Raw genomic sequence first — 22,937 nt, forward strand, 5'->3', positions numbered from 1 at the left:
GGTAGTTTGAAAGTGTGGGAATATAGAAGAAATAGAAGTTTCTATTCAATTTATTTGTTCAAAAAAAATCTATAAATCCTCAACAATCCTGCTCACTATATCTCAATGGTTTAAGCAAAGGGACCTAAAAATGGGGAGGAGAAGGACCATCCTGCCTCGAGTGAAATAAAAATGTATTTGTGCTTTGGCTTTCATTTTAACGTTTGAGATTAAAAGGTTGAGCATCTACTTTTTTTTTCTTATACATCCTTCCTCCTATCCGAGATGAAAACACACCACCTGTTTCTAAAATCAATAATTTAATCTGTTGTAGTTTTTTTCTTTTTTTTTTTTTTCTACTAACAAACAAAATTTTGAAAATAACTGTGAAATCACATCAATTCTTAAGAACAGATATTCATAGCAATTTGCAACTACTCCAAACTGAAGACATTTCCCAGGGGAGCAGCTTGCTCACAGGTTGAAGACAATGGGATGAAACTTTCAAGAAAAGACAGAGTGGTATTTATTTACAGATTCACTGCTGTGCACCTGTTTTGCTCTATTAAGCATCAAGAACACCAATACTATTGTACAAAGAACTGTAATGGTCACTTGATTTGTGGAAGATACTAAAGGCTTTAAACTAATGAAGGTGGCAGAAAATCAGACCCTTGAGTGTATTTTATGTGGTACATAAACCTGAAATACAGGCAAAATGCTGTTTGTAGTAGCTTTCCAGAAAACACAAATCAGCCTTATTTATTTGGAAATACAAACTGACCTGGTCCTAAATGGAGATTAGCATTTAATAGAATGACAGCATGTTAAATTGAAATGTATGCAGACTATGTCCCAAAACTGTTGCAGTACAGAGCATTTTCATAGGATATATGCAAGGTAAAGTCAAAGTAACTATGACTGAGTTTATGGTGCTAATAAAGATGTATAATATAAACAAGAAAGTATTTCTACAATATCAGATGACTTCCCAAGTATACTCTGGGGCACATAACATAAGTTTCTCGATAATGCATTTGTAGATAATGTAACACACAGAATGGAACCTATATGGGAAGGAGTCTGGAGTTACTTTTCCCCACGATGGTTGGGGATCCTATCTAGAGATGCCAGCAAACCAAATAATGGGGCAGGGAGAACAAGCTGCAAGCAGGTTTTATTTAACAGTATGCATATTTGATCTGGTGGTTTAAACTCACCACATTTTCCTGATAATGAAACCAAATAAACAAGGTTTCTGCAACATAATTGTAACATTCCCCAGTAACACTTTTTATGTGACTCAGAATACAAACCCCACAGTAAAGCAGGTGTCCACATAGCCTTAGTCAACCTATCAATTACCAAGCTTTAGCCAATCCATTCTACCTCACAGAGCAGTCTGACAACTACATACTGCTGCATGTTTTGTGAATCTTGAAGAACAAAGCATAACAATGCTACACACTTTGCTTTTAGATACACAAGCAATAGGCAAGCAGATTAAATTCAGACAAACAAAATTAAATACAGGCAAACAAAATGAGGGGGTAGCTAAACAAATTTATAGTGAATCAGAGATGAGAATAGAACACTACCTTTTTGCTTTTTCTGTATGGAAAGAAAGGCTTAAAATTATATTAAAAAACACACAAATAAAACATTTAAAAATGGGGGGAAAAAACGAACAAAGGATACTAAATACCAGAAAAATTAAATGAAGACCTTAGCAACTCTTTTTGTAGGATTAGTTCTCAGACATATCAGATGGGAACTTGCTGCTCTGAAAGTGTTAGAATAGCTGAATCCCTAATAACAAAGTGGTTCCTACAATGCACAAAAAGCACCCAAAAATGTTTAACATAAACAGGACCAAAAAAAGCTAAAAAACAATGCAAACCTATAAAAACCACTTCCCTGAGAAATTAATCATAACATCAGCTAGTACTTTCTTATGGCATAATCTTCCAGTCCATCCTGTCTTCCACAAGACAAAAGTGTGGAACTAAAACAGTTAAATCAGTAACAGAATAGATGTCTTTTCAGGTAGCTTCACAGACTGTTTACACATGAAATAAAAAGTAAATAAATAAGCAAAACCAATCAAGATCACAATTCACCACTAATGTAGATCTGTACCTTATTTTGAAGATATGCTATGGATGTCTCATTCCGTCCCGCTTACAGTGCACCGCAATTAGAAAGTTTGCAAGAATAGTAGCTTTCACAACAGTGCACACATCATCTTCAGATACTCTCGAAAAATATAAAAAGTGGAATTGTCACAGTTCTGCCTCAGTTCCACTCCTTCAGCAATAGTAATTAATCAGGACTAATTACTAATACACAACTGAAAAAAGCAGTATGTATGCGACATGTTAAGTAGACTTCCTAGGCTGAATTTATTTTCTGTTCTACACAACATACTTACAGCCTGAACTCTACAGCAACAGAATTATTCAAATACATACTGAAAAATGCCCAGTATTGATTCCTGGATTGAAAGAATGATTTATAGATCACACACAGATACATCTTAAGCAAGTTTACATTACCAGTGCCACTCTTTGCTTTGATATAGATGGTTTCCAAGCAGGTCCAGGTTACTGAACCAAGAGTGGAGTAAGGGTTACAATCTGGTGTAGAGATGTGCACTATTTTTGACAGACAATGTGTTGGAAAGAGCAATAGATGTGCTACAATTGTGTCAGCCCATTTTTGGTGACTCTGCACATAATTGTATGTGGGAGGGAAGGGCAATGACTCCAAGCATGTCCACAAATACTTCCTTCACTGATCTGAATATTCCCACTGGCAAGCTCAGCGAATTGATCAAGCCTTAAAGCAGAAGCTGAAGAACATTGAGGAGGCCCTCTGCTAGACTGAACAGTCTGTATTAACAGTTATTATCAGATGAATGGCATTTCTGGGATCATTTTTAAACGACACCAGATATTACATCCTTCTTCAGTCACAGTGCATCAAGATACACCAATCTTTGGATGACAGGACCGATAGAATAAGCTAGAAAAGCACCATTTGAACAAAATAGCACATGGAAACATCTGCTTGGTTACACCCAGTGCAAAGTACATATTTTCTTAAATGACGAGGGTAGAAAATCCTTTTATTGGTACAGATACAAAAAAAAAAAAAGAAAAAAAAAAAAGGATGACAAGATAACAAGTACTGACTACATCTATATCAGAAGCATAGTGTGTAAAGGAGAACAAGCAAAAACATACAGGAAAAATCTCTTTCAGCCACGTAAAGTGACAAGGAGCTGAGGGAAAGAAAGGTCAGCTCCAACCTAATTAGGTCAGGAATGGCAGAAGGTGATGAGAGTTGCAGGTCTGCCTGCCTTGCTAATTGCTATTGTACAAACTCTTCCTCTTCAGCAGCTGATGTAGGATAGTAAAAAAAACAAAAACAAAAACAAAAACAAAAAAAAAAAAAACGTATTTAACTAGTTTCCCAATATTTATTTGTAATGAGTCAGCATGATTCATAAATTTCAGACAACTAATAATGAAGTTTATCAGGTTAATATAAGCTCTTTGTCTTTTCTCACTATGAGATTTCACAGCTCTCTTTGAAAAACAAACAGCAGTGGGACTGCAGTAAACATGTTTTTCTAATTAGTTTCCAAGCTTTATTTTCTCTACCTTTTAAATAGAGGTTCAATTCATATGTGCTATTGCCTGCACATGGCAGGATCTAATTCATCCCAACTATGGAAGTAAAAAAGGGGAGAAAATCCTGCATGCGGAGGATAATCCAACCATTAATAAAAGCAAAGGTACAATTTAATAGAGACATTAACTGGCTGAAAGAGAAAAAGGATGATAGGAAGGTTTTCATCACTTGCCATCTTCCTTTCCAAAAAGTGTATGTTCTGAATATTCTTGCAGCTCTGCTGGATACATAAGACCAAATTCCGCCATGATGAGAGAAATCAACTGGACTGAAGAGCTTATAATCTCTGTTATCGAAGAACTCTCTCACATTTCTTTAAAAATGGGTGGAATACTACCCAGCTTTTGCAATCAAAGGATGAAGAAAAATGGAAACCACGTCAAGGGTATTCTGATGTAGCCAAAACATTTAAAAAGGCAATACTGTAAATACATGAACGTGTAGTTAAACTGCATTTGATTTTACAAAGGGCATTAAAATCTACAGTGAAAGACTGATTAGCCAAAGAAACAATAAGATAAGGAGTACACTGGGAATACAGTGAGAATCCGTTTGAAATAAAATTATGTAGGTATGATGCAAAACCACAAAATGCCTGTTCTTGGGGTGAGAGGAACTATGAGAATGAGTACGGCACAAAAAATAGCTCCTCAATGGTAGTGAAGATACAGTCTGCAAAAGAAACACTCAAAAAGCCTAACACCATAAACTCTGAGGGAATCTGTAATCACTATACTAGAATTTTGAAGGAAACAGCACATAGAATACATATACAGCAGAAGAGATCTATAAGAAATGTGTTAAAATGAGGGGAATACTGCATTAGACAAGAACTGCAATCTCAAAAAAAATTTCCTACTCTCTCATAAAATCTGGCAATACAAGTTCACTCATTCACTGTTTCCAAGATTATTAAAGGCATATAGTAGTGTATATATAATAGTGTATATGAACATTTTGCCTTCCTCTTTTTATCTGCTGGGAAAACTCCCAGCAGACACTTTTTGATAATATCAAAGAATTCCAGGAAACTCAGAACTTGGAGAATTCTTTTCCACTCCTGTTTATGTATTTATGTTAGGATGACTTCATCACCAGTTCAACTATTTGCACTTATTGTATATTTGCAGTTACTACCTCTCTATTGTAGCCAATATCTTAATGGGATATTATCAGCTGTTACTTCAATCCAGCTGTCTCATATTATTCAACTAACTACATTTCACATAGCAGCTCGCTGTTTTGTTGTTTGGGGTTTTTTTTTGTTTGTTTGTTTTTGTTTTTTTTTTTTTTAACATTAAGCAACATTTTTAACATTAAGCAACATTTCATAATTACTATCTCAAAGACTGTCCACCTGTTTCTTCTGCCTTTCCCACATTTATTTCAAATAGCTAAATTCTGTCTCTTATCTACCCCAATCTATTGCCATAAAAGCAATATACTGATTAATTCACTATCTAGAAGTTAGTGTGCAAAATCAAGCTACCTGTGCCTTTACAATTCAACAAAAATCCAACACTTAAAGAATCAAGGAATAAAGAAAAAAAAACAAAGTATGCGTGATACTAATAAGCAGATGCAGCTAATACACCCTGGATCAAACAGCCAAATTAACAGCTACCAATGGAGGAATTCATCCTTGCAAGTGAAATGACAGAAAGCATCTTAAAGGACACATCCTGCAGTTCCAGAAGCATTTCTGTTAGAGCTCATCTGTGCAGCACACCATCTAAGTATTTAGTTGCTCTCAAGAGTTATGCACATTATACCTGTAGGACAGGAATTAATATTTTATGTATCTACGGTTAGGCTTGGACCTTGAAAAGCATATCTGATAATCTGCAGTAATAACAGTATTTGGCAGCATTTGACAGTTAGGGACAGTATTATAAAAAACATTCATACTCAGTGTAATTACATGCTTGAAATGCTTCCTGAGGAACCAATCTGGTGAGTTTCCACTTTTACTTTGATGCTGAAAAATCCCCCCCCGTGAATCAGCATCCTCGTTAATTTACATTTTCAAATTATATTTTGATCAACAATTTCTTTCCTTGATTTAGTCTTGAAATCCCCTGTGATCAGCCACACATTGTTCTTTGGCACAGTATCAATGAGGCCCTATAAAATTTGGCCCCAGAATGCTTTTATTTCGTCACCTTGGCTGCTGTGCTTGCAGCATAGGTCTGAATAACCATCAGATTTACTAAAGCTTCTTATAAGCAGACTGAAATGAAACTGACATTGCCTGGAACGTATCTAATAAGGAATGCAAATAAATCTGTGCTCAAAAAAATGAATGCCAGGGTTTTTTCAGCTCTCTTCTTCCCGTGCTGGCAGTCAGTATCTCCAAGGGACGGTGGAGTAGCTGACTATCATTTCACCAAACCTCAAAAAAATCCTCCCATGACAGTCTCTGAAAAATGGCACTCATTAAGTAGAAAGCTGCACATGTCCTTTTTAATGAATTAAACTCCTTTTGTTTCCATCTCCTGAGCTTTTGTCATGAGTTTGCAATTGTCAATGCTGAATCCATCCAAATACAGTTGAATACACTTCAAGCCACATTGCTTTCAAACCCATACACATCTTTTGTTTAGGATGATGGGAATTTCAATAAAGGTGTAGGCATGTTGTTATCCAATTGGCCATAAGTGCCTCACATAGCAGAAGTATCTGCTCTTTGCTATCTATGGCTCCAAGTTCAGCCAACATCATAATTTCTGATACTTTGGAAATTTTTTGCCTTGTCAAATTACAATTGCAAAGCAGAAGTGGAAGACAGACCTGCTAAGAAATCTTCATACTAATGCTGTACGTTTAGGTGCTGTGCAGTGATTTATGATTTTATAAATGTAGTATGCATCTACAAAGCACACTTCCACATGCTTTTATGTATTATGCATATATACAGTCTTCTCAGAGCAAATTATTTTCCCCTCATGCCCAGAAAGAAATAGCGGGGATGTAACATACTTTTCTTTTTTGAGTGGCTGTACAGACAGATATACACATCATGGAGGACTGTGAGAATATAGCTCAGAGTAACCTCCAGAGGAGTGTCTGTGCCTTCACAGAGGCTGTGAAATTTGTTACACTCCTCAGTTCATTTCCTTCCAAATGAAAAACTCTGTAAAGGAGGACTCAGTCATGATCAGATTACAAGCAGTTCAAACTCAAGAAGAAGTTATAACATTCAAAATGAAATAAAATTTAAAAATGAAATGACAGTGCAAGTCATATAGTTAGGATGGCCTGAACAGCATGGGTATTAAACAAAGATTAACTGATCTAGAAAAATGTCATGCTACAACAAAGTTTCTATGGTGTCTCGCTCCAATTTATAGGAGGGAGATGAGGTTCACTGAAACAGGAACAGATTGTGCTACCTAATAGAGTATCTGTTTCAGTCTGGTTTTTTTTTGCCAAATAAATCCAACCCACATGAATCACTGCTATGAGCAAGAACCTTCTACAAAGTGCAGGAACACAGTGAGCAAGAACAATCCTGTGAGCTGAGATATCCTGAGCTTGAGACAAGCACAGAGATCACCACCAGCAAATAAGGAAAGCAGACTCATCAAACTTCAACAAGAACCTTTCGTATCATATATACCAGCATTTTGTTTTCCCTGAGTAGGATGCACAGAATTAAAGGAGGCAGAGGGAAATAATACAATGACTGTCCTGTTGTCCCAAACATTTGCATTTTTGTCTAGTTTGCAAGGAAAGAATATTACATATAACTATTATTATTATTATTATATACACTTCTTTCCTGTGCCTGAGGCACCGAGCTTCATCCTAGAATTAATCCAAATCCTGACTGGACTAGAATTAAAGCCAACAAGTAACATCTGCATACTGCTATCATTCACAGTCTGACCACAGGAAGTAACTGAGACCATCTACCAGAGTATCTGAAGTGTGAAGGAGGCAAATGTCAGCCCTTTAGTGACTTGAGCCTGCTCTTCCATTTCCAAAGACTGACTGCTCCCTTACAGGGAAGAGGAAAACATTTAAAACTCTATCAATGAAGCATATTGTAATAGCAGGTTCTCACTGCTTAAAAGTGACTTGCAGATGTTCATCTTCCCTGTTTGATTCTGAAAGTATCTGTTGTAAACCTCCTTTCCTGAAGAAAGGTTATTAGTTCCCCAATTGGCTGATAAATTTCATCCTTTAAAGCATCTGATTGAGAAAACACATCACAAAAAAGGTCCTTTGGAACAGAAACATTTCCAGCTTGAACTAATATCAAAACATACACAGTTTAAAGGAGCAGCAAATTGAGTTGTTGCTTCCATCATCAAGACACAATGGCATAAGAAGTGAACATCTGGGAGATGTAACAGCAGAAGCCTCCTCAAAAGTAATAGTGACAGGGAGAAACAGAAGGCAAGAAGATATATGAAAGTTTCTTGAGCACACGTTGAAGAAGTTAAATTCAAATAGGACTAGGAAACGTAATGAAAAAATGCTGCTGAACTGAAAACTAGAAGGACAGTGATAAAACTTTTACAAGCAGTTGTAACAAAATTAAATAGTACTGGTTGCATTTTGCTTCACAAAGTTAGGTGCTAATAAAACAAACAGACCAAGCTTTAGATAACCTGACAGATAACCAAATCACTAAACAGTTACACAGTTTTTTAATCCTGGTTATATGTACAATGAGCAAAAAAAAAAAAAAAAAAAAAAAACAAACCACTGATGATCATTCCAAGAATTAATACTAAGCTGTTGGAAAGTTATCAAAAATCACTGTAGGTGAAGTGAGAGCACAGTAAGCCATATGTCAGTGCTTCAGGATCTTCAGTACATAAATAATTTCCTACGTGACAACTGCAGCAAGGATGATAAACTTAAAATTTGATTTTGCACATTTGAATTCCCACTAAAACTAACTTAGGCATTCCAACATGGTAAGAAGAGCCTCCATAATTAATTTTTTCCACACATTCTACCCCGTAATATATTTTTATATTTAAAACAAATAACAGTGTATTTATTTCTTCCAAATTTATCAGTATTTCTTGGAAAATGTGTCTGTGCTTTTACTATTAATTTTATTCAAAAAAATTACTTTTTTTTTTTTTTTTTTTTTTTTTTTTTTTGCATTGAATCATCTTGAAATTATATTTGCAGACTGAAAGTATTTGGGTAAAATTCTTGAAGTACAGAATAAAAGCTAGGATAACTACATTGACTGTACCCATTTTACAGAAGTCGGGCTGTTCAGTGTTCATGTATGCAACCGGCAGAACTCCAAGAGATTAACAGGATGATACCCTCTGCTCCTACGTTCCATCGAATAAGATTAAGGGCAGAGCTACAATCAGTTTGTAGCAACAAGTTTATCATTAATGGAGATTTCTTATCAACTCAATTACACACAAATATTTTTAAAGAATGAAACACATTTTTCTACAACATTCTGATTTGGTAACCTTGTTTTCCACACAAGAGGATTCAATCTCCCCGAGTCACAATCGTACCCCCTCACAACACAAAATCCCCAAATCAGTTAAATCTGAATATGAGTTGAGGGGCTTAGTTGATATTCATTGTTCTAAGCTCTCCTGAAAATGCCCTTATGTCCTGAATTATCTTATAGACGAACTTTAAATGAACAAATCAAAAACTTACCCGAATCATCATGACTGAGCATCTGATGTTGTGAATAGTATCATAAACCTTCTTAGAAACATCCACAAATTGGTTATCATCAAATAGATGTACTGTATTCTTGCTTAAGCTCTCCAGTGCAATATTTACTTGACTAATGAACTCCGGAATCACTATTAAAAACAAACAAACAAACAAAATAAAAAACTCACAACAGATAAAAACAAAATTCAGTGAGGCCAAAAGGGATAAAACCTCTATTTTTTCTTTCTTGTGAGCTGCCAGTAACATTGATTAAAATGCTATTTATAAAAGCATTATCATAGTAATGTGGCTAGCTGTAAGCAGGAGCACATCAGAGTGATAAAAATGCACTTGGCATGCATGTAAGCTGTCAATAGTTAATACTGAAGAACAAGAGCAAGGCTACTGAAGAGCTGTAAAAAGGTGTAAATGGCAATACTTCTAAAATCTTGCCACTGATTTCAACAGCAATATCACCCAAGGACCTCACTCAAAGTTGAAAGTACTGCTCACCTATTTCACAATCTGCTTTCAGTCTGAACCGAAACATAACTACTTAAAGATCTTTAAAATAAAAAATATCAAGTGTCACTTGGACATACCATGGGAGCTGAGCCTTGTTTTCTCGAATCAAGCAGAAAATGTGAATTTTCAGTTAGTTGGCATAACTTTGCTTAACACACTGGTACCACTGCATCTCCCTTCACCCTTTAAACAAAATCAAAGCAAAGGATACCAAACCCAGAGAATACAATGAGTAATGAGAGAGTGCAGCCTGAAAATCCATCATACACATATCCTCAAACAAGTACAGTTCACACTCATTTACAGTAAAACTTCAAATACTTCTGCCTATCACTTAGAGACTAGAGATACAGAAGAAACAGGAAGGAAAGAGATAGGTATTAACTTATGTAATATTCAATAGGAATAGCATATACCTTGAGAAACAGACGCTTTTTTCAGGCTCAATGTTGGTTTCAACTAAGAGCATATTATGCTTTTCATCCCTTCCTTCACAACTACAAGCAAATCCAGGGGTACAGTTGATTACAGATATAAGACCTCAGAAGCCTCCCTTTCAGAAGAAACAGGTATCCATTTTTAAGACAGTTGCTTATCATCGGCATCATTTGCACACATAGACGATACAAAAAGACAAAACTCAAATTCTAAAATATATAAATAACAATCTCCCAGTAAAGTATAATCATGTTCTGATATTTCACTAACGCTGTCAGATAACTGATAACTCAGTTGATAACTCAATTGTTTCAGTTGATAACTCAAACAATTCTTATTGTTTTGACATTTTTCCTGTACCTGACTTGATAATTCCCTCAAATCCATGACTCCAGCCTTGTTGGATCTAGAGTTCTGAAGCAGAAGACTACAAAAAGATGTTTTCTTGGGCCCATTACTTATTCACGGCTCAGTGCCATCAAAAACTGTTTACATCATACATTCCTAAATGGGTTAGGCACCTCTCTGAAACATATTCTGCATTACATTGACTAGAACTGCAATAATAATGAGCATATTTCATATATTCTGGTTTATTATTCTAAGCAACCTAAATAGAGGCAAAAAGGAAATACAAGATAAAAATGGGTTGAACTAGTTTTATTTTTTCAATTGTTGAGAATGAAAATGAAAATCTGAAAAATTGTAAGCAACCTTAAAAATTTCAAGTACCATAAACATGAGAACTAACACTTTTGTGATTTCAACATTTAAGTATTCTTTATGAGTGCTGCCCTGGAAGCAATGCCTCCTATATTATGGTGGCCCATGATGTCACAGGTGGTTGCTGGTGGTACGGCAGTAGAGGTTGAACCTTCCTGACAGTATTCCCTTGTATTTTGTTGCTGTGTGACAGATGGCAGTAAAGGGGCAGTCTGACAGAGTGGTGTCAGATATGGAAGCATAGATGAAGCAAAGGTGTGGAAATGAATTCCTTTATGCAGGAAAAAAAAAAAAAAAAAGAAAAGGCACCCACTGACATTCACCACTTGCTGAACATTTAGAGATCGAACAGCGGATATGAGCACAGCGATGCAGTGGGTGGTGCAGTGGCAACAGTAACAGCTCTCACCTGCACTGGTGCAGATTTTAACAAGCATGGCCAGCAGGCTCTTGTTCATGGCTGGCAAAAATGCATACCTAAAGGTGGTGACTGTATTGAAAATAATGTTTTGTAGCTGAGAATTTTCTGTATTGAATAGTATCATTGTGCTCTTTGAACCTTTTGTAGTTTTCATGGAAATAAATAGGAGGTATTGCTTTCAGAGCAACATAAGAGCGCATTATATATTTTGTTTAGGTTTTGCTACAATTTTTCTTTATTCTCAACAACAATTATGGGAAAATACTTGTAATCCTGCCTTTCCTAAGGCGGAAGACTTAGAAAGAAAGTGTTTCAAGAAATACTACTACAGTTCATCAGCAACTCTAAATGTCCCCAAATTAACTTACAGACTTCTCGACACCTGCACACTTCTTGAAATTGCACTTTTTTATTTTGCTAATTCCTGTCTTGTTTAAATAAACAATTATCTTGGCCTTTTCTTGCTGTACTTTCCTCCTAGACCTCTCTGAACCTTGCCATCTCCAATAAAAAATAACTGATGAACTAATTATATTTTAATAGAAGTCATGACCAAACTTTTGATTCAGAAGTTAACACATCAGTATGCCATGATCACAAAAGGTAACCTGGAAAAGTAAATATTATTAATCAATTAATTCCCATTAGCAGCACTGTGCCTGCTATTTTTAGCAACAAAATCAGGAGAACTGGTTTTACAGAGAAAGGCTTTTATGAGTAGAAGAACCAGAAAAGGAAAGTCCACAGTATCCCCCCTCAGTGAGTAATAAGGGCAGACTGGCAACAGATAAGGAGAATGCTGAGGTACAACAGTACTCCCAGGTCTTTTTCAGCAGGGCTGCTATTAATCCTTTCATCCCCTTGTTTGTAATCGTAATTGGTAATGGAGGTCACACCAGTGGATAAGGGAAGAGTCATTAATGTCTTCTATCTGGACTTCAGTAAAGCCTTTGACAGAGACATGGGTCTGTGGAGCCCATCCAGAGAAGGAGCCTTTCAGTATCTAAAGGAGGGCTATAAGAAGGAAGGGGACAGACTCCTTAGCAGGGTCTGTTACGACAGGACAAGAGGAGATGGCTTCAAACTGAAAACGAGGAAATTCAGATTGGATATAAGGAAGAAGTACCCTGTAAGGTGGTGAAGCACTGAACACGTTGTCCAGAGATGTGCTGGTTTTCCCATCCCTGGCAACATTCAAGACCAGGCTGGACCAGGCTCTGAGCAACCTGATCTAGCAATAAGTGTTCCTGTTCATTGCAGGGGTTGGACCAGATGATCTTTAATGGTCCCTTCCAACTCAAAAGATTCTATGATCCTATGAAAAAATGAGCCATTCTACCAGCACCTTTTAACATACTTGTATTAAATGATTAAGATCACTTCATCAGCAACCAAGATGGCTCAATATTAAAAAAGTAACAGCCTCTATAGTTAGAAACATCAACATATATGCAGAGTTCTTCTAAAAAATGCCTTAACAAAGTCAATCTGTAACACACGACATGAAATTTTCATAGCCCATATAAAAAAATCCACTGATCCTTGACACTAATCCTATTTTTAAAATATACTTACAATATTATAGTTTCTATTAATAAGAGCATATCTAATGATAAAAAATACTTTCGTTTTCTATAAAAAACCAGTTACTACAGATCCAATTACTTAGCATCCTCCTAACATTTAATCACATTCTTGGCTCATTGGTTCCTTTCACGAAAGCACTTTTTTCATTGTGAGGAAAACTCAGGGCAATAGAATAGTAGAAGGCAGAATCTTTAAAAAACTGTTTCTTCTCTTTATAAAATACTCCAAAAAGCTGAGTTCACTATTCCACTAACCTCTTCCGAAACATCTCCTGAACTTTAAGAACCTTATCTAATCTACTTACACCACTGGGGGGGTCTTGCTTTGATTTCAGTAGATCTGAAAATACAGCAAGATGGATTTGGGTTTTTTATTAGACCACATGTAACGTATTAACTGACTTGTTTTCTTAAACACAGGAATGACATGGCCCACCAAGTATATATGAAATTCCACTTATGTTCTAACGGTAAAAAGTTATTATTTCAATTTCAAAAAAAAAACCAAAAAACTGTTGATTCTTCTGATTTTTGTAGGTAAAAACTCTAAGGAGATATTGATTAAGAGAAACAAACAAACAAAAAAAAAAAAACCTGATCCCTTTAAAACACACATTTCCAAACTGCTAGTTTTTGATGCTTTCTTTTAATGTTTTAATAACTAGTACTAAAAAATAAAATAAGTTTTTTTACTTATATACTTGAAATTTTTAATTGTGCTCCAATATAGTCCAGGAAAGCCCAAAGATTGGACACTGATGTTTTAATAGATAGTAAATGATTAATTTTCGGTAGTCTCCTGATGTCCCTATTCAAAGTAAGGTTATACAAAGAAAGGAATTACAGCATACATTTCAGTCATGACCATATTAAGTGCTACAAGTCAAGCAGCAAAGGCATAAGCATACCTTTCATATCTTAGGTTAATGTTCAAAAAAAAGGAACATCATTAAAGTAAAAAAATTAAACAGAAACAAAATGAAAAAGCAAATCAGCAAAGCAACAATTACCTTTCTAGCAAAGAAAAAAAATTGTACAGTAGCATAATTTATAAATTTTCTCTTTCTGCCTTTCACATTTACTCAATGCCTGTCAACGTAGCCTGAGCTTGAGTTTGATCAGGTTCATCTAGGTTTGATTAAAACCGAGAAAGTCACAAAGCAAAGGAACTTCAACTTGACCCTCATAAGGATACTTCTCAACATGATAATCAGGTATCCAGAAACCCTATGCTAATCTGAACGAGCCTCCAGGCTGGTTCATTTTTACTAGTGAGAATGAAATGTACTGCCAGGATTGAAAATTTTTGTTCTAAAGATGCCCTTCATCTTCAGCAAGAAGAGAAGGTAAGTACTACCATGGCAGAATAATCACAGAGTTATGGCAAGTGGTGTGTGTCTTGAATTTTTTATTATCCCCCATAATCTGATCATCTACCATGAAAGTCACTTTGTTGCGTATAGACAATTTGCTCTCAGATTTTAGTGGTTCCCCAATTGCAGGAATTCACCTAAATTCAAAGACATAATGGACATCAGAAGTTTAAGTGAAGTGTGGCCAGAACGGTTAGAAATAGCTACCACTTCAATGTAGGACAATACAGCTATACAGAATGAATTTTATAATCTAGCTACTTAACCATATAGTCCTCATTCAGTACTTCTTTATTTCATCTCACTCTTTGAGACCAAGTAATATTTCTCACAGCTTGTGATTTAAAAATAAGCATCTACAATTTCTTCTAGAGTGGTACCTAAGAATTTCAGTTTGTAAGAACAGACCTGTATAGTCTGGTAACTCAATTTGAATGCTATGTATTATAACTACACTTAATGTCATTTTAATCTACAGTGATATGTGGAGGACTATTAAAATAAATAAATTATCAAATAAAATCCATCTGAACTAATGCAGATGCGCTGGCCAAGGCACATCATTTGAAATACATGGGCTTATTCTGACATAAGCTTGAGTTATAATACCCAAGCTACACTATTTGGAATAAAATAAACTTTAATGAATGGTGAAGACACCTTCATTACATGTGTTCAAAAATACATTAAAGTAATAATGGAATTACTCTATACAAAGATGATTCTGCACTCACTGCAAAGGGTTGAACTGAGTGACATTGTCTATTGAAACTCCAGTCATCTATGGTTTTATTACAAATCAACATAATACAATGCTAATATGGATTAGATTAAGCTTTTTCTAAATTTTATTCTATTATTGTACAGACAGTTTCAAGGCTACTAATATTTCTGTGATATAATGCCAAATTGGTGACATTAAACATTTTATTGTTAACACTGTGCCGAAAGACTTGCAGAGATATGTATACACATATATAAAGACAGCATGGAAGTTTTATGAACGTGCTTTTCATACATCTCTTTTGCTTTTTCAAATAGTGTTCACATTTCAAGTTTTTAACAAGCTTGTAGTTTACACATTGGAAAAGGTATTAATAACTTTTTCTGAACTTGAGAAGATATTACATATTTAATCTATGCTCCCCTACCACTCTCAATCCCAAGCCAATATATTGGATAAAAGATCTCTGAATCACAACCCATTGTCATACTGTCTCCCCCAGCCCAATTATTTAGAGCATGAAGAATAGAGAACAATGACTATAGCGTTCACACTACAGTTTTTGCATGTTAAAAGTGTACTGAATCAAGAATTACTCAAAACAGAGGTCTGCTGCACAGAAGAAGTTGCATAATAAAGCATGGTATAGTTAGTACTTGCTTCTATTTTAACCCAGAGATAAGCACACTAGAATTACATCTTTAAAATAGAGCTCCCAAAAATGAAATGAAGTAGGTAAACAGCATATGAGATCACTCCCTTTGGTGTTCTGTGTAGAAAGGGTGAAAAAGCATAAAAGTATCACAGCAAAAATGGGAAGACAGGGAAGCCACCAGATCCTATTCCATGTTCCCTGCCAAAGACTTCTTGATCACCTTAGTGACCAACACCATTAAGAACTGCTGTCACCACTGCTGAATTTAAGGCAGCATTCTCATGGTTTTACATGCTTACAGCTACTAAGGGCTAGATTTTTTAGGAACAGAATTTTTAAATATAAAAGTGAAATAATCAAAAATAAGTGAGAAACAATCACTGGCAATGTGAATTACTAATGAATGTCTACTCACAAAATCACAGTTTGAAGTAGGAAAATGTTGTAATTTATCCCTCTTTTAAACACACACATTAACAGTGATGCTTTTTCCTATCTGGAAAACATAAGTACAAAGACAATTAAATGGCTTAGACATATAAGTAGTCATTATTACTCTGTAACTGAGCAAACTTGAACCACACACTACGCTTCATAGAGTTAAGGCACAAGAGTCAGTAAAAGAAGAGAACACAGCTGTCTAAAGCTTCTAAAACGCTATCAGAACTTCAACAAAACTTTTCCAAGTCCAAAACTGACTTTCTAAGATAATATGACAAGAAATTATTGTGTAATTCATCAACAGACAAGGAAAGAGTCACTGATGTCATCTACCATGACCTTAGCAAAACTTTTGGCAAAATTTCTCACAACACACTTCTCTCCAAATTGAAAAGATAAGGATTTGATGGGTTGACTGCTCAATGGCTTGCAGGATAAAGTCCAGAGAGTGGTTGTCAATGGCTCAATGTCTGGATGGAGACCGGTTATGAATGGTATCAGTGCTGGGACCAATACTCTTTAATATCTTCACCAGTGACACTGACATTGAGATGCACCCTCAGCAAGTTTATTGATGATACCAGGCTGTGGGGTGCGATCAGCACACCAGAGAGATGGGATGCCATTCAGAAGGACCTGGACTGGCTTGAGCAGTGGACCCAGGTGATCCTCATGAGGTGCAGTAAATCCACATACAATACCTTGCACCTGGGTCGAGGTAAACCTCGCTACCAATACAAACTGGAGAATTGAAGGACTGAGAGCAACCCTGATGAAAAAGACCTGGGAGTACTGGTGGATGGAAAGCAGGACATGAGCCAGCAGTGTGCCCTTGCAGCCCAGAAAGCCAACCATACCCTAGGCTGTATCAAAAGAAGCATGACCAGTGCGGCGAGGGAGGTGGATCCTGCCCATCTGCTATGCACTGGTGAGTCCTCACCAGCACTGTGCCCAGATGTGGAGTCCTCAGTACAAGAGAGACATAGAGCAGTTGGAGCACAGCTAGAAGAGGGCCACAAAAATGGTGCATGGAATGGACACCTCTCCTATGAGAAGAGGCAGAAAGAGCTGGGACTGTTCAGCTGGAGAAGAGAAGGCTGCAAGGTGACTTGAGAGCGGCCTTTCATTATCTAAAGGGGAGCTACAGGAAAGAAGGGGACAAACTCTGTAGCAGGGTCTGTGGTGATAAAACAAGGGGAAATGGCTTCAAGCTTAAAGAAGGCAGACTTACGTTCCGACATAAGAAAAAAGCCTTTCACAGTGAGGGTGGTGAGACACAGGAGCAGGTTGCCTAGAGATGTGGTTGATGCCCCATCCCTGGAGACTTTCGAAATGAGGCTGTTTGATTATCTTAATCCTATTCACTTCTCTACAGTTGAATTTCTCTCCTGACTTATTTCCTATGAATACTTGTGCATATGGAAATTAGGAAAAGTGAGAAAATATCACACCAAAATATCATGCATATATGGACAGTCCAATTTGAAGAGATCATAAAATGAGACAATGACAAACCTTAATACTTGTTAAAAAATAAAATATATTTTAAAAGTTTGAGGTTAGGGGGGCTAGGCAGGAAATATCAATAGGAATACCAAAGTTCCTGAGGAAATAATAGAGGTAGGCTACGCTGGATGAGTATGGATAACTCCTTGTGCCTTTCAAATCTGTTAGCCTGTGCACCTTCCCCTATTCAACTTCTCTTTACCGTTCTTGTACAGCCTGGCAGTTGCATGAAGCGCTGCAACTCACATTTAAGGCAATGCCTGCAATTAAACCCCACAGTTCTATGCTTTAGCTAGTAACTTCAGGGGCTCCTTATGCCCCCACTCCACAGATGTCCAAACAAAACACGGGCAGAGGCTTCATACTGAAGAGGAAATGTATTAGTAGTAGATCAAAGCATCTAGAAGAGCAGAAAAATACTCTGTGATGACATCAATAACCTACCTTTCCAAAAGCTCTCTACCTACTTCATTTTGCTTGTCACGCTTATGGACAGGCCGATCATGAGATCTCAGATGAAGACGACATTTACCCCCAGGACATACTAGTGACAAACTTCAGAATTTAATTAGTTTTCCATTCCTTAGGAGACAGTCCAGTTCTTGTGCATCTGATCAGCTCCTTATCACTGCAAGGCATCCAGATGCTACCCATTCCTCCAAAACTCAGTTCACAGTACACAATAGCATGACCTGCTTTAATCTAACTGAAGTTGCAGGGCTTAATTTTCAGGTGTCTGCCCTAAACAGAATGTCCTGTTGTACACAGAAGCCAAAACTAGTGAATAAGTCTGTAAGTCTTACTAAGTCTGCAAATATACATACGTATACATATATGTACACAAACACGTACATATGAACCCTATATCTGTATACATAATTCCTAAGTTTATTTCATGGGACACATAGAGGTTTCTGTTTAACTTTAATTCAATCCAATTTGAACTACCATGAAATCTCCCCGCGCACGTCCTTGCCTTGAAGCTGGTAGTCATGAAGCAGCACGACAAAGATCAGTGAGCTGAAACACATGAAAACATTTTTTTTTTGTCACACTAGTTTTGAGCTGGTTCAGTGCTCCAGTTCAACATGCTACCAGGCAGGAAAGGCAAAAAGCTAGCACTGGTACAACCAAGGCAGTCAGAAAAGGCACATTAACGTATCAGGCATAACTGCTATAACAAAAGCCCCACTAAGCACTGTTTAAAATGACCGTGAATTAAAGCCTCTATTTCTATGACTACAATTGTTACCACTGTTTTCCAATGAAGTTTTTCCCCGCTTTGTTACATTCAAGGTCCAGGCTCTGCCAGCAGGGAGCCTACTAACGTGAGGCAAATTTGAAAGGCTGAACAAATATTTCCAAACTGGGACTGTTCAAATGTACAAAGTAGGGCAAATCACTAAGAGAAAAGAAGAAGTGCTATGGGGGAGTCCCTTTATTATATTTTAGAAATGTTATCTTAACAGAAAACAGTTTTTCCTTAACTTAGGAGGGGAAAAGAAATCTTGATCTTTTAAATCTCAATGGAACTTTCAGTAAATAAGCATTATACTACATATTGCTTAAGCCACGGACTGACATTAACTAAGAAAACAACCAACTCTGAAACTGCCACACTTCTAGGCATATCATAACATGCTGTTTATTATTATAGGTTTAATATAATAATCTCTATTGACTTCAAAATCATTAGAAAACACTTAAAGGGGAGCATATGAAGGTATATATATTAAGGTAAGTAGGATTATTTTTGTCTTTCAAAGGCTGACATTTTAAGAGGTCACTTGGAAGATATGTAAAAATTTAGAAGCATTCAAAAAGAATTACCTTTTTGACCTAAAACAGAACTTGTATTTAAGCAAACCGAGCTGAAGAAACGTATTAAGATCTCTGCCATGTATCAGCTCAAAAACAAAAGCTGATCTGGTTAGGAGTACTGGAAAAAAGACAGAATTCACTTCACACAGTGAATTCACTACTACACTAGGACACATGATTCTGAGAAACAGACAACCTGGAATATGTAATATATTCCCAAGTTTTGCTTGAAGTTTTACACATTAACATTACTATGAATAGAGAGTAGATTTGCTCACATACTTGCTTACAAATCCTGAGATTATAAAGACTTATATATGCTGAGACTGACAGTCAGCTCATTCCACATTTACTGCCATCCCCAGGAAACAATGTCCGGCATTACCCTGGCCTACAGTGCCCTGAGCAGGCACCTCTTTAGAGCATCTTCTCTTCAGAAGATCCCCCACAGCACTCAGGCCCTGCCCAGTAAAAAAAGGAATTCCACAAAACATAACAGCCTGTTCCTGGGTCATGGTGGATTTGTCCTGAATTATATCTATTGCAACATTCCAGTCACATTCCCTGTGACCGCTGTATAAAATCCATGATTTTAAACAAAGAAAAAAGCTGTGCAGAATTATTATTTCACCTTTTATCTGATATTTTACAATTTTTGAGTCTTCAAAGATAGCACCATTTATTTTCTTGAGTACAACAGTAATGCTTCCCATACAACTTTACCTTTCTATTAAGCTGCATAAACACTGTATGCACACATCCACACTCCCATATACATGGAAGACAAGAGAAATAAAAAGATTTGAGAGGTAGTACAATCTCTCTTACTGATTACAACTAGCAAAAAAGAAATCTATTCTAAAGCAGTAGAAAGAGAATTAGCGGTCTACAGTAAGGAAAATAATCTGTAGGGATGCAAAGAACTCTGACTAATCTGTTTCCAGCACTTGTTCCCATTATGACAGGAGACTGCTCTTACTGGTTTTTCTCTACTTTTGTCATAGTAAAGCAGACTCTGACTTTTAATACCTAGGATCTAATTTCTTTTCCAATTAAAAGCTATTATAGTGGGTCAGATGTGGAAAGTTACTGTTTTTATTTCAACAGTAAGAAAGGTTAATTGAATTTAAGCACGCGGAAGTATTGGGGAAGTCTAGCTTGAACAATAAAGTCAATGAACGAATACTGAATATCTGTCACTAAATCTCTTTAAGTATCTCTCAGGTCAGCTTAACTTAAAATCACAGGAAAGCAACATTATTTTTAAATACAAAGTTGTATTCTCTTCCTTAATCTTTCCCAAACAGAGAGTTTTGTTATATGAATTATTTGGAAAAATATTAACAAAAATACATTTATAAAAATAATATGAACTGACAATTGCTTTTATAATCACAGTTTTGGAAAATACAGTGAATACAGGGAAAAACAATTAAAATGGGTCTTCAGGTAATAGTAAATCTCAAGAATGTGTATGAGGCAACGTACACATTCACCAGCATGAATGGATACCTGGAAATTCATCCTGGAAAAGAGATTCTGTGAAGAAGTTACTGTTGAGAAGATTATTTACGAATGACAGATATATGAATTTTACAAAGACCCAAGAGAAACACACAATGGATTTCACCTTGCATGGTTGGGAGGAAAAAAAATATGGGTTATGGGGTATGGAAATACGCATGCAGAGATTAGCACTGAAGTTACATGGGTAATGTTTGGATAGCTCTAACTCTACAATGTCTGAATTCCTTAGCTTGTGAAACGTGGATGTCTTGAATCTGCAATACTTTGCAAATGATACTGTAAGGGTAACAGCAAATTTAAGAAACTAGAGAAGAAATAACCGAACACAGGGCAAAGGGTAAAGGCTTCCCATAGCTTAAAAGCTGAAAGTGGTAGGAAAGAAATCCAAAGTGAAAGGCAGCTGCTCTGAGCAGCAGGTAGTTAAGCATGCAGTGTCTCAAAAGATCAGCAGGGTCAAAGACTGCTATTCACAGGTACTTTCACGTTCACATACCTTGAAGAGTTATCTAAGTATGATACGGTGTTGGCATCCTTCATTCCCTTATTGCTCCTTATACAGATCATTGGACAACAACACATCTCTGCTAGCACATACAGTAAGATTCATGTAGTTTTAAATTATGACTGTTGCTAACACAGACACATTTATAAAGAGAGAAAGCCAGTACTAGTGTTCCTCCAACCAATTAAATACTTTTCAAACTCTAACAGCCTCCAAACAGATAAATGCAAAGATGGGAAAGGGAGCAGGCCCTTACATTAGGCTCAAAAAGAAAAGTATGGGATGTGCTGCCTTCTGCATACTGCCTTTGCTCAAATTTCCCCAAAAGGTCTCAAGATGCTGAGCTGCTGTAGGCGCATGCAGAAAAAAAAACATGCAGAATGGGATTTAGTATTTGATATCTCACTCAGATATAAGGTAACACAGTGATTATACATCTTTTGAAATAGTTCCCTACCATTCCACAAAATAGTGATAGTGAATGAAATGGTTCAGAAAAGGCTCTTAATGACAGAAATAAAAACAAAGACCTGAAGAGGACCAAAAAGCAGAGAACCATCTAATTTTTTGTACATGGGGCCAGACTTTTCACTCTATAGTGAGCAGTGTTAATGGAATGGAAGTTCTGGTAACAAAAAGGAACAAAAAGGAACAAAAAGGAAGGTTCTTCAGAACAGAACACCTTTTGTCACTTACACCACAGTGGCAAAGAAATTCCTGATCTACTTTCATCATGTTATAAATCTGCAGACATAATTTAAACTGAATTGCAACATTTTGGAAAAACAAACAAACCATATCTGATGTTCACATCGGTCTTCTCTAGACTTTTACTGAAATCTGTTAAACTTCTAATAAAAGTGTCAGGATTTTTGTTCAAGAACCCTGCATCTCAAGGTGGCCTTTGTTAATTACTACATTCAAGGAGCACATCACTTTCAGCAGCTGCAAAGTTGATTATACCAACTAACGTAAATGCTGACTGGTAACAGCTTTGCCTAATTTTCTCCATCTCACTGTATTTTCTCTGAGATGTAACTACTGACACTTTTCAAGCTCTACTTTACAGCAGGGAACTGGGCACTTCTGCTCACAAAAATCTCTAAACTGCAAGTGTAAGAAAGAAAAATAGGAAGAAATCATGTAATCCTGCCTCACTACCACAAGGACCCTCTGTGTCTAAAGTAAGATGTTACTTAAGCCTGTAGTAGATAAAAGACTGGCATGTATGCTTTCGGTAAAACAATAAACCAAATATGCAGTGTTTTGACTAGTGGTTCATACCATTGTCTTTCACATCTTATTTCAGTTTGATTTACAACGTAGAACTGCCAATCCAATCCTGCAGTTCTGTAGTTTTCAACA

At 36.4% G+C, this 22,937-nt stretch overlaps 1 protein-coding gene across 3 annotated transcripts in view; it reads right to left on the reverse strand.

The window, feature by feature from the left end:
* CTNNA3 (catenin alpha 3) overlaps window positions 1-22,937 on the reverse strand; it is a 418,023-nt gene that overhangs the window by 69,964 nt on the left and 325,122 nt on the right. For all 3 annotated transcript variants that reach the window (XM_042862647.1, XM_042862648.1, XM_042862646.1), the window contains one exon: window positions 9,328-9,479. In XM_042862647.1, coding sequence (XP_042718581.1) covers window positions 9,328-9,479 — 152 coding nt within the window. The remainder of the gene's footprint in view (window positions 1-9,327; window positions 9,480-22,937) is intronic.

This window comes from Lagopus leucura, unplaced genomic scaffold (genome assembly GCF_019238085.1).
Source record: "Lagopus leucura isolate 7727_CA_CO unplaced genomic scaffold, USGS_WTPT01 Super-Scaffold_739, whole genome shotgun sequence".
NCBI lineage: Eukaryota > Metazoa > Chordata > Aves > Galliformes > Phasianidae > Lagopus > Lagopus leucura.